This window comes from Calidris pugnax, unplaced genomic scaffold (assembly GCF_001431845.1).
Source record: "Calidris pugnax isolate Ruff unplaced genomic scaffold, ASM143184v1 scaffold378, whole genome shotgun sequence".
Lineage (NCBI taxonomy): Eukaryota > Metazoa > Chordata > Aves > Charadriiformes > Scolopacidae > Calidris > Calidris pugnax.
Window position 1 is genome coordinate 6,363 of NW_015091227.1, and position 10,698 is coordinate 17,060.

Below are 10,698 nucleotides of genomic sequence, written 5' to 3' on the forward strand. Positions count from 1 at the left end.
AGGGGGGATCTGATCAACACCTATAAATCCTTCAAGGGAGGGTGTCAGGAGGATGGGGCCAGGCTTTTTTCAGTGGTGCCCAGTGACAGGAAAGAGGAAATGAGCAGAAACTTGAATATAAGAAGTTCCTCCTAAACATCACAGAATCACGGAATTGTCAGAGTTGGAAGGGACCTCTAGAGACCATCTGGTCCAACTCCCCTGCTAAAGCAGGAACGCCCAGAGCACATCACTCAGGAGCATCCAGGCGGGTCTTGAAGATCTCCAGAGAAGGGGACTCCACGACCTCCCTGGGCAGCCTGTTCCAGGGCTCCATCACCCTCACCATAAAGAGGTTTTTTCTCATATTTGAATGGAACTTTCTATGTTCCAGCTTGAGCCTGTTGCCCCTTGACCTATCGCTGGAAACCACTGAAAAGAGTCCAGCTCCAACATCCTTCAACTCACCCTTTAGATACTTATAAACATAAACAAGGTCTCCCCTCAGTCTTCGCTTGTCCATGCTAAAGAGTCCCAGCTCCTTGAACCTTTCCTCATAAGGGAGGTGCTCCAATCCCTTAATCATCTTGGTTGCCCTACCCTGGACTCTCTCCAGTAGTTCCCTGTCTCTCTTGAACTGGGAGGCCCAGAAATGGATGCAGGATTCCAGTTGTGGCCTCCCCAGCACAGAGCAGAGGGGGAGAATGACCTCCCTCAACCTACTGGCCACACTCTGAGAAGGAACTTCTTTCCTGTGAGGGTGGCAGAGCCCTGGAAGAAGCTGTTCAAGGAGATGGTGGAGTGTCCGTCTTTGGAGACATTCAAACCCCTCCTGGACACGTTCCTGTGCAACCTGCTCTGGGTGGACCTGCTTTGGTAGGGAGTTGGACTGGATGATCTCCAGAGGTCCCTTCCAACCCCATAGCATTCTGTGATTCTGTGATATTGTGACCATTGCACCAACCACCGCTGAGATATAAACCCTTCCCAGAGGGTCCCCGTGGGTTCCAGGGATTTCAGCTCCTTCCTCCCAGCAGGTGGGTAACCAGGGTTTGTCCAAGGAGCCCCAGAAACCGTGGGGGAACATGAGGGGGCTGCAGCCGTGCGGGGAACAGGATGCCCCCGCCACCACTGCCATCTATGCCTCTATGTCACCCATGTCACAAACTTCCCCATCCTCCCAGCTGAGCGGCTCCAGCCATCACAACATCTCCTTGGCCCTCCAACGACCCTTTCCAACAGGTCCATGTCCATGGAGCACCTGGTGCTGCTGTTGGCTGGGTCTCCGGCCACCATCAACCTCTGGCTCCTCCAGGCTGTTGAGAAGGTGTTGGACATGGCCCCCACCTCCTTCAATGACCAGTACCAGGGCTGCAGCCCCAAGATGGAGGAGGAGCTGGGGGAGCTCAACAACACAGAGTTCACCAACAACAGCATCTACGCCAAGTACTGGACCCAGGCTGCTGACAATTGGCAGAACCAGGAAGGTTGTGTCCCCCAGCCACTGGTGCTGTGGACGGAGCACACGATGGCCCTCACGGCGTACCCCCTGCAGGAAGGCCTGTACAAGGAGTTCAACAGGACCGTGTGCGAGGCTGGGTGCTCCTGCAGGAAAGAGCTGGACAAATTCCACTTCAAGGTGCTTAATTTCCTCCTGCCCCAGGCCCTGAGCAACCTGTTGGACAAGAAGGAGAAGCAGAAGGAGAAGGATGCCAATACCCAGTCCTCCAGGCACAGTCTAACTGGACAGATCTTTGGAAATTAAAGAAGATCCTCTCTGTGCTCAGCCCAGGTCCAGCCCAAATCCTGGCCTGGTCCCAAGTCCAACACCAAGTCCAATCACAGCATTCTGGATGGTCGTCTCTTGATTTAGAATCGTAGAATCACAGAATGGGTTGGGGCAGAAGGGAGACCTTAAAGATCTCCAGTTCTTTGTACAATGGAAACAAGGAGACGGGGTTCGTTGGCGAGGTGTTTGGAGCTCTACAAGGAGAGGCGCTGGAGAAAGAGCTGGAGGCCCCCATTGTTCCTAGAGATGCCCATGAGGGTGGAAAAGGGCTGGCTGCTTCCTTTGGTTCCGACCAGGGAAAACCAAGCAAGGACAAGAAGAAATGATGGTGGAGACACAGGAGGCCCCTTCCCAAGTGCCCCATTTTAATGCCTGGAGGGTAAACTCGTCTCTTGCTGTAAAGGTCTCTCCCTTTCAGAGGCACCGCTGTCAAGATCCAAACCCCTTCCTGGTGCCCTCTCAAGGATCCCTTTGTTGCTCGTGGATGGCACGGGGTGGTCTTCTCTCTCCTCCTGGTTTACACCATGGGGTAGACGACAACAAAATAATGAAGCTCTGAGTCAATCAGGGATTTGAACCTCCTGTAGATGTCACGCAGGAGCCGATCCTCCTCAGTGGTGTCTTGTTGGGCTGTGAATATCCTGACCTGTGGGCACGAATGGCAGTCATGTCTCTTGGGTGCATGGAGCTGGCCCAGCCCATGACCACTTGTGACAAGAAGAAGCCTCTGCGGTTAATGAGGGATCTAGAGAAGCAAAATGCCTTGGTTTGGACTGAAATCTGGAGGTGTTACCATTTTCACTCCAAATGGACTGAAAGCATCATCTCCTGCTGAAGAATCTTTGGGAAGAGCAAGGTTCCTTTTACCCCCAGAACTGAGACACCCCTGGGACCTGCAGGGATCTGGGAGGATCTACAGAATTCAGCATCTGGTCCCCAAAGCAGCGTGACAGCATCGAACATCATCTGGGGAAGGTAAAGGGTGAACATTTCCATATGGGACCTTTCTTTGGCCATGGGGACCTCACCTTTCTCTGGGTGTTGGAGGGAGGAAGGGACGGGGAGTTTTGAAGCACAAAGTCCTACCTTTAGAGTAGTCAAAGTACATTTCCTTTCCGCACGGTTTTGGAGCAGCCTCTCCACAAAGGTGACACTTAGAAATGCCCGGACTTCCAGAAACGACAGCCGCTGGCACGATAAGACGAGCTGTAGTAGCTCATCGTCCAGGTGCTCCTGGTCATTGTTTAATTCCAGTGTTAATTGCTTGAAAAAAGAACAAACACCGTTAGTGCTGCTGAGCAGAGCCGGGGAGGGCAGTGAGGAGAATTCAATGAACAAGTTTCCCAACGTTCCCAGCAGAAGTGACCGTCAGGAGATCAATTCTGTACCTTGACGTGAGCAGGGAACCCCTTTTGTGTTACAACAAGAGAACATGCGACAGCGATCCCCACTCTCCCGTGGAGATGGGGGGCCCGTGTGCATTAAAGACCATCCTTAGAGATAGACAACTTCTATTACCCTTAGAAGATGCGACGCCCACAGCTCACATCATGATCTTATTTGACCAATTGGAAATTATCCCCCATGGGAGAGCAGATCTAAAGACAATTTCTAGAAAGCTTTGCAGATCTCTGGTGTTCATGGGAGGCTGCAGAGCAACAGAACTTAGAATCATGGAATGGTCAAGGTTAGAAAGGACCTTTCAGACCATCAAGACCCACCATCAGCCCACCACTGACAAACCCATCATTGACCCATGTCCCTCAGCACCACCTCTGCCCGGCTATGAAATCCCTCCAGGGATGGCGACTCCACCACTGCCCTGGGCAGCCCCTTCCAAGGTTTCACAACCCTTTCCAGGAAGAAATTGTTCCCAGTCTCCATCCTCAACCTCCCCTGGGGCAACTTGAGGCTGTTTCCTCTTGTCCCATGGCCTGTTCCTTGGGAGAAGAGACCGACCCCCCCTGGCTACACCCTCCTTTCAGGGAGTTGGAGAGAGCCAGAAGGTCTCCCCTCAGCCTCCTTTTCTCCAGGCTGAACACTCCCAGCTCCCTCAGATGCTCCTCACAAGTCTTGTGCTCCAGACCCCTCACCAGCCCCCTTGCCCTTCTCTGGACCTGCTCCAGCCCCTCAAGGTCTTTCCTGATGGGATGGACCCAAAACCAGCCCTCGAGGTGCCAGCAACCCTCAGACCGTGGGCTTCCCTCAGGTGTGCAATGACCTGATGCTCATTGACACGGGTCAGCTGTTGCCCACGCTTAGTGACACATCCTCGGTGACACCAACGGCCTTTGAAATGGGACCACTCGATTTGACACTTGTGCTTGGCCAAAAGGGAGCAAAGCCCTCAGTGCAGGCTGTAAGCAAACAAGGGCTGCAGGGTCTTGTCCTCAATCACAGATTTCCCCGCAAAAGGGAGGGCTTCAGAAAGTCTGAAAGGGTAAGAGAGTTTTTAGTTATTGAATGAGAAGTTGTCTAGCCAAATATGCCTGGGGCTTTCTTACAAAAATGAAGCTTTTCTGCCTGAAAAGTCCTTTTTTGCTGACAGCTGACATTCCAACCACCAGTATTTTGGGTGGATTAGCTTTTTAGGAGGGCAACCTGACATCAACTTGACAGCGAAGACCGGCACAATGGGGATCACAACTACACAATGATAATCACAGAATCATGGAATGGTTTGGATTGGAAGGGATGTTAAAGTCCTCCTAGTGCCACCCCCTGCCCTGGGCAGGGACACCTCCCACCAGCCCAGGTTGCTCCAAGCCCCCTCCAACCTGCCCTTGAACCCCTCCAGGGATGGGGCAGCCACAGCTTCTCTGGGCAACCTGGGCCAGGCTCCCACCACCCTCCCACCAAACAAGTTCTTCCCCACATCTCCTCTCCATTTCCCCTCTTTCAGGGTCAAACCTTTCCCCCTCCTCCTAGGGCTCCCCTCCCTCATCAAGAGTCCTTTCCCCAGCTCTCCTGTAGGCCCCGTTTAGGTGCTGGAAGGCTGCTATAATATGTATATTGACCAACAATATGCACAGTGACCTGAACCAGACTGTAGTGGGACACTGGAAGGGGTTGATTATGGAAACTATCCTCATCAGGTAACAATGAAGGCCTGTTGGAGCACTCTGCTTGGCTTTGTGACACTGCAGGGAGATGTCACCACTGGTTCCCCTACCTGCAGGACATGCCAGTAGGCCGGGAGGAGGTTGGTGATGGTGGGTCTCATTGTCACGTCTGGGTCACTGAAGCTGTAGCTCCGTAGACTGATGCTGCTGACGGGGATCTCCACCAGCAGGATCCTGGCAAGGTGATCGTGCCTCATGATTCTTTCAAAGAAGAAGTTCACACTCAGTCTGGGGGCTCTCTTGGCCAAATTTGCCCACGACATGCCCCAGACCACTTGCTCATGAGGGTCTTGGGAGTGACATTTGATGTTCAAGGTGCACAGGGAGTGAGCGCTGTGCTCCCGCAGGACGTCCAGCAGTTCATCAGAGATGCAGTTATAATTGAGGGTCAGGACAACCAGGCTGTGGAACTTGGACATGGTTTGGTGGAACAAGGCGCTGCTGTAGACAGGAAGGTGGAGACCGAAGAAATCCTCCATATTGATTTCAGATAGAGAGCTTTTATCTGTAGAGCAGCTGAGAGAATTCAGAAGCTCACAGCCTTCTTCCAAGGTTACTCTGGCTCCTTTCAAGTTGAGATAATCAAGCCGTTTGCTCATCCTTTTGAGGAAGGTAGATAAGTTCTTGAGAAACTGAGCCCTCACTACATTTTTCCACGTCAAGCGGTCTAATCCCAGGTACTCGATGCTCAGGGACATTAGGCGATGGTTATGCCTACTGAGGTGTGAAAAAAAACCTCTCATTGTCACTTGAAATTTTCGGGTGAAGGCCTTGCTGTAAGGATTCTGTAACTTGATCTCAAGGTGCTCCAGATACTGGCCAAATTTCCTGACGTACCACAGCGCGCTTTGCAACTCCAACGTGTTCTCCCTTGAGGGTTGGCCACAGAATGTGATGGTTCTCCTTCTCCAGAGGGACCCCGAGTGCATGGCCCAGTTCCAGTTTCTACAGACCAGGGCGGCATGAGATCTGTCCCTGTCATCTGACCAGTGGAAGACGCGCCTTAGACAGACATCAGGGAGGTGAGCCCAGGAGCTCTGCTCAGGTTCGTTCTCATCTTCCATTGGGAGGACACTTTTCCCTTCTCTTTGGGGTGTTGAACCACACCTGGAGGGAGCAAGGTGTGGGTGATTGTGCTGCAGTGGACAGAAAGAAGGCTGGTGGGTCAGAAGACCAAGTGGGTGGTGACAAAGAATAGAATCATAGTGGTTGGAAGGGACCTCAGAGATCATCGAGTCCAACCAACAAAAAACAAACAAACAAACAAACAAACAAACAAAAAAAAACCACACACAACAAACAAACAAACAAAAAAAAAACACCACCAAACAAACAACACCAGCTCCCACCACCTAAACACACAACAACCTCCAACCAAAAAACCATCACCCACCCACACAGCACCCCACCACAAACCAGTAATCTTGGGCACTAGAGCATGCCCTGAAGAACCATGTCTACACGTTTCTTAAATACCTCCAGGGATGGTGACTCCACCACCTCCCTGGGCAGCCCATTCCAATGCTGGATAACCCTTTCAGTAAAGAAATGTTTCCTAATATCCAACCTGAACTTCCCCTGGCACAACTTGAAGCCATTACCCCTTGTCCTGACATCTGTAACTTGGAAGAAGAGACCGACCCCAGTCTCTCTACACCCTCCTTTCAGGTACTTGTACAGAGCGATAAGGTCTCCCCTCAGTCTCCTCTTCCCCAGATTGAACACCCCCAGTTCCCTCAGCCTCTCCTCATAAGACTTGTGCTCCAGACCCCTCACCAGCTTCATTGCCCTTCTCTGGACCCGCTCCACCACCTCAATGTCCCTCTTGTGGTAGGGGGCCCAAAACTGGACACAGTACTCGAGGTGAGGCCTCACCAGTGCCGAGTACAGGGGGATGATCACCTCTTGGGCTCTACTTGCCACGCTGTTCTTGATACAGGCCAGGATGCTGTTGGCCTTCTTGGCCACCTGGGCACACTGCTGGCTCATGTTCAGCCAACAGTCGACCAACACCCCCAGGTCCTTTTCCACCAGGCAGCTCCAGCCACTCTGCCCCCAGCCTGGAGCGCTGCAGGGGGTTGTTGTGACTGAAGTGCAGGACCTGGCACTTGGCCTTGTTGAACCTCATCCCGTTGGTCTCAGCCCATCGATCCAGCCTGTCCAGATCCCTCTGCAGAGCCTCTCTACCCTCCAGCAGATCAACACTGCCACCCAGCTTGGTGTCATCTGTGAACTGACTGAGGGTGCACTCGATCCCCTCGTCCAGATCATTGATAAAGATGTTAAAGAGAATTGTCCCCAGTACTGAGCCCTGTGGGACACCACTCGTGACTGGACACCAGCTGGATTTAACTCCATTCCCCACCACTCTCTGGGTCCGTCCCTCCAACCCAGCAGAGGGTTGCCCATCCCAAGCCATGGGCAGCCAGTTTCTCCAGGAGGATACTGTGGGAGACTGTATCAAAGGCTTTGCTGAAGTCCAGATAAACAACATAAAAAACAGATAAACAAAACATGGAAGTCAACCACCACAATGGCAGAAGTTACCAGTTCCACTCTCAAGGCTGGGCTGGGTAAGGATTCAGCTCCCTGCGCTCTTCTCTAGTTCTAATGGTCTCCCTCCTGAGCTCAGGATTTATGTTCTCTGCCTCTGACCCCTCCTTTCCGCAAAGTCCAGCAGTTGCCATGGAGCAAAGAGGTACCGTTTGTGATGTCACCACAGCTGGAGGTGGGCGAGGGCAAAGGGGGAACACGGCCCACTTGGGTCAAGTCATTTGGGCCAAGGTGAAGACCCTGAGAAGGCAAAGTGGGTATGTTTGGTGGCCCCTGTGGCAGGAAGAAATAGTGGCCACAGCCTAAAAGCCACGTGCCAGCCATGTGTCTTGTCTTGGGGGTGACAAGAGACACGAAGAGAGAGTGGCTGCTTCGTTCTTTGTTTCTGGGTGGGATTAAACCACAGTAGTCCTTGTATCAATACTCTGTTGGTTGAGAGTTGCCTCTGTGTCCCCTAGGAATGGTGTTTTTCTCACAGTTTTCTATTTCTCCCACAATTTAATCCTTATGATTCAGTTTAATACGCCAACACTCAAGATCCATCTGAGTCTCCCTCCTCCCATCATTGCTGTTCAGCAACATTCATCTGATGCCTCCCAAATCTGGGTCCCTGTGGTCTCTTGTCTTCACGGTACATTCCTGTTTCCAGGCCTGGGGAGGCGGGTGGGCTGGAGAAAGGGGCCAGCAGGAACCTCATGAAGTTCAACCAGTGCCAAGTTCTGCCCTGGGGAGGAACAAGCTCTGGCACCAGCACAGGCAAGGACCACCCAGCTGGAAAGCAGCTGGGCAGAGAAGGTCCTGGTGGGCAACACGTTGACCATGAGTCAAGGTGACCAAGGGTGTCCTAGGCTGCATCAGGAGGAGCAAGGCCAGCAGGTGGAGGGAGGAGATCCCCAACTGGGAGGGCTGGGACTTCTCATCCTGGAGAAGAGAGGGCTCAGGGGATCTCCATGTCCATCAATACCTACAGGACAGGTTCCCAGGGACAGACCCTGGCTCTTCCCAGTGGTGTCTGGCACCAGGACCAGACACCATGGGCAAGATGGGGGTCCCTGCCTGTGCTGGTGTCAGAGGGGAGGTTGGGGCATAGGGCACCTCAGCCTGACCCAATTTCCATCCTCTTCTGGCCAGCTGTGCTGCCCAGAGGTGGACCCTGAGCATCACAGGGTGGCTACAAGACAATGCTGAGGCTGTTCCTTCTCTCAGTGCCCAGGGAAACTTCACTCCCTTGCACAGAATCATGGAATCATTGAATGGTTTGGGTGGGAAAGAACCTTGACCATCCAGTGGTCGAGGAACCGACCATCCAGTGCCATCCCCTGCTCTGGGCAGGGACACCTCCCACCACACCAGGTTGCTCCAAGCCCCCTCCAACCTGCCCTTGAACCCCTCCAGGGATGGGGCAGCCACAGCTTCTCGGGGCAACCTGGGCCAGGCTCTCACCACCCTCCCACCAAACAAGTTCTTCCCCACATCTCAGCTCCATCTCCCCTCTTTCAGGGTCAAACCCTTCCCCCTCCTCCTAGGGCTCCCCTCCTTCATCAAGAGTCCCTCCCCAGCTTTCCTGGAGCCCCTTGAGGCTCTGCAGAAGAGGGGAGAGAAGAGATCCCACTGCACCTCAGAGCCCAGGGGGACCTGCAGGCAGCACCCCCTCCTCACCTGGTGGGCAGGGCTGCCCAGAGCAGGCAGGGACAGGGGCAGGGATGGGGTGAGGATCTGGGGGGCTCCCCAACACTCATCGTATCTCCAGGTTAAGCCTGGACTTCCTCCACCACCACCCCTTGTTCTGGGTGGGCGAGATGGAGCTGGGGGTGCTCCTGCTGCTGCTGGGACCTGGCTGTGGTGGGAGACCGGCTGGGACCCCCCCAGAGAGGAGCCAGCACAGGGATGGGGTCTCCCTGGGACCCCCCTTCCCACTGTCCTGCACTTTCCATGCTCTCTGGCCCCTTTCCCTTCCACCTCAGACCCTGGGGTTGTCCTGGTGGGGCTCCCCCCTTGCCCCAGGGCTCCCTGTGAGGAGAGGGTCTCTTTCTCCTCGCCATGTCCCCCCCCGGCCGGGTTCCTGCCCTCAGCCTGGGGTGACACTGCTGGTCCCCTCGCACTCCCCCTACTACAACCATCCCTCCTGCCAGCGTCTGTGCCCCACCCCAGCCATCCTGAGGACCCTCCGTGTCCCCCATATCCCATCCCAAACCCCCATCACCTGTGGGTGTCCCCCTCACTGTTTTTGGCCACTGTCCCCCTCCCCACCACCCCCCCAGGATAGGGGACCCCGGTCCCAAGGGGCACAAGCCCCAGAACCTCCAGGGGCTGGTCCTTGGGGTCATGGGGGCAGGAGGTCCCCCTCCCTGCTGGCTGATGGGACCCCTCACCCTGGGATGACCCCTCTCCCAATAGGCATGAGCAGCCTGAGGACCCTCTGTGTCCCCCACATCCCACCCCGGCCCCACCATCACCCGTGGGTGTCCCCACCCCCACACCGTGTTATCAATTGAAAAAGGAAGACTAGGGAAAATGTAGGCCCACTGATGAAAGAGGTGGGCGCCCTAGTGGTGGAAGACATGGAGAAGGAGGAGTTATTGAATGCCTTCTTTGCTTCCATCTTCACTGCTAAAGCTGTCCCTCATGAATCCCAGGCTCTTTAGTCTGGAGAAGAGAAGGCTGAGGGGAGACCTTATTAATGCTTCCAAGGATCTAAAGGGTGGGTTGAAGGAGGATGGAGCCAGACTCTTTTCAGTGGTTCCCAGTGACAGGACGAGGGGCACCGGGCACAAGCTGGACCATGGGAAGTTCCACTCCAATGTGAGGAAGAACTTCTTTGGGGTGAGGGTGGCAGAGCCCTGGAAGAGGCTGCCCAGGGAGGGTGTGGAGTCCCCTTCTCTGGAGATCTTCAAGCCCCGCCTGGATGCTCTGGGCAACACTCTTTGCCAGGGGAGTTGGACTGGATGATCTCTAGAAGGTCCCTTCCAACTCTGACAATCCCATGTTTGGCCACTGTCCCCCTCCCTGCCGACTGACGGGACCCTTCTCCCAGGGAGGGACCCCACTCCGATGGGCACAAGCCCCAATACCTCCAGTGGCCAGTCCATGGGGCGTGGGGGGGGTGATGGGGGTGAGGGATCCAGCTCCCCCCTCCCAGAGACACAGGGCAGGGTGAACATGGCCAAGCCACCATCGTTGTCACTGGAGAAGAGCCAGAGGTGACTCAGCCAAAGCTGATGGAGTCGTTATTTTATTGAGGGCTGATTGGTTCAA

The 10,698-nt window shown here is 54.4% G+C and overlaps 2 protein-coding genes across 2 annotated transcripts; one reads left to right on the top strand and one right to left on the bottom strand.

Annotated features, from left to right (window-relative positions):
• The first annotated feature begins 954 nt into the window (after positions 1-954).
• On the top strand, positions 955-2,094 carry LOC106898569 (erythroblast NAD(P)(+)--arginine ADP-ribosyltransferase-like). Its single transcript, XM_014959872.1, has 2 exons — positions 955-1,618; positions 1,930-2,094. Exons 1-2 carry the CDS (start codon positions 1,226-1,228, stop codon positions 2,092-2,094), a joined length of 558 nt encoding a protein of 185 aa, XP_014815358.1. The 5' UTR covers positions 955-1,225.
• On the bottom strand, positions 1,558-7,543 carry FBXO39 (F-box protein 39). Its single transcript, XM_014959874.1, has 4 exons — positions 7,438-7,543; positions 4,941-5,997; positions 2,855-3,031; positions 1,558-2,414 (listed from the first exon to the last, which is right to left on the bottom strand). The coding sequence occupies exons 2-4, from the start codon at positions 5,952-5,954 to the stop codon at positions 2,286-2,288; spliced, it is 1,320 nt and encodes a 439-aa protein (XP_014815360.1). The 5' UTR covers positions 5,955-5,997; positions 7,438-7,543; the 3' UTR covers positions 1,558-2,285.
• Between the last annotated feature and the right edge of the window lie 3,155 nt (positions 7,544-10,698).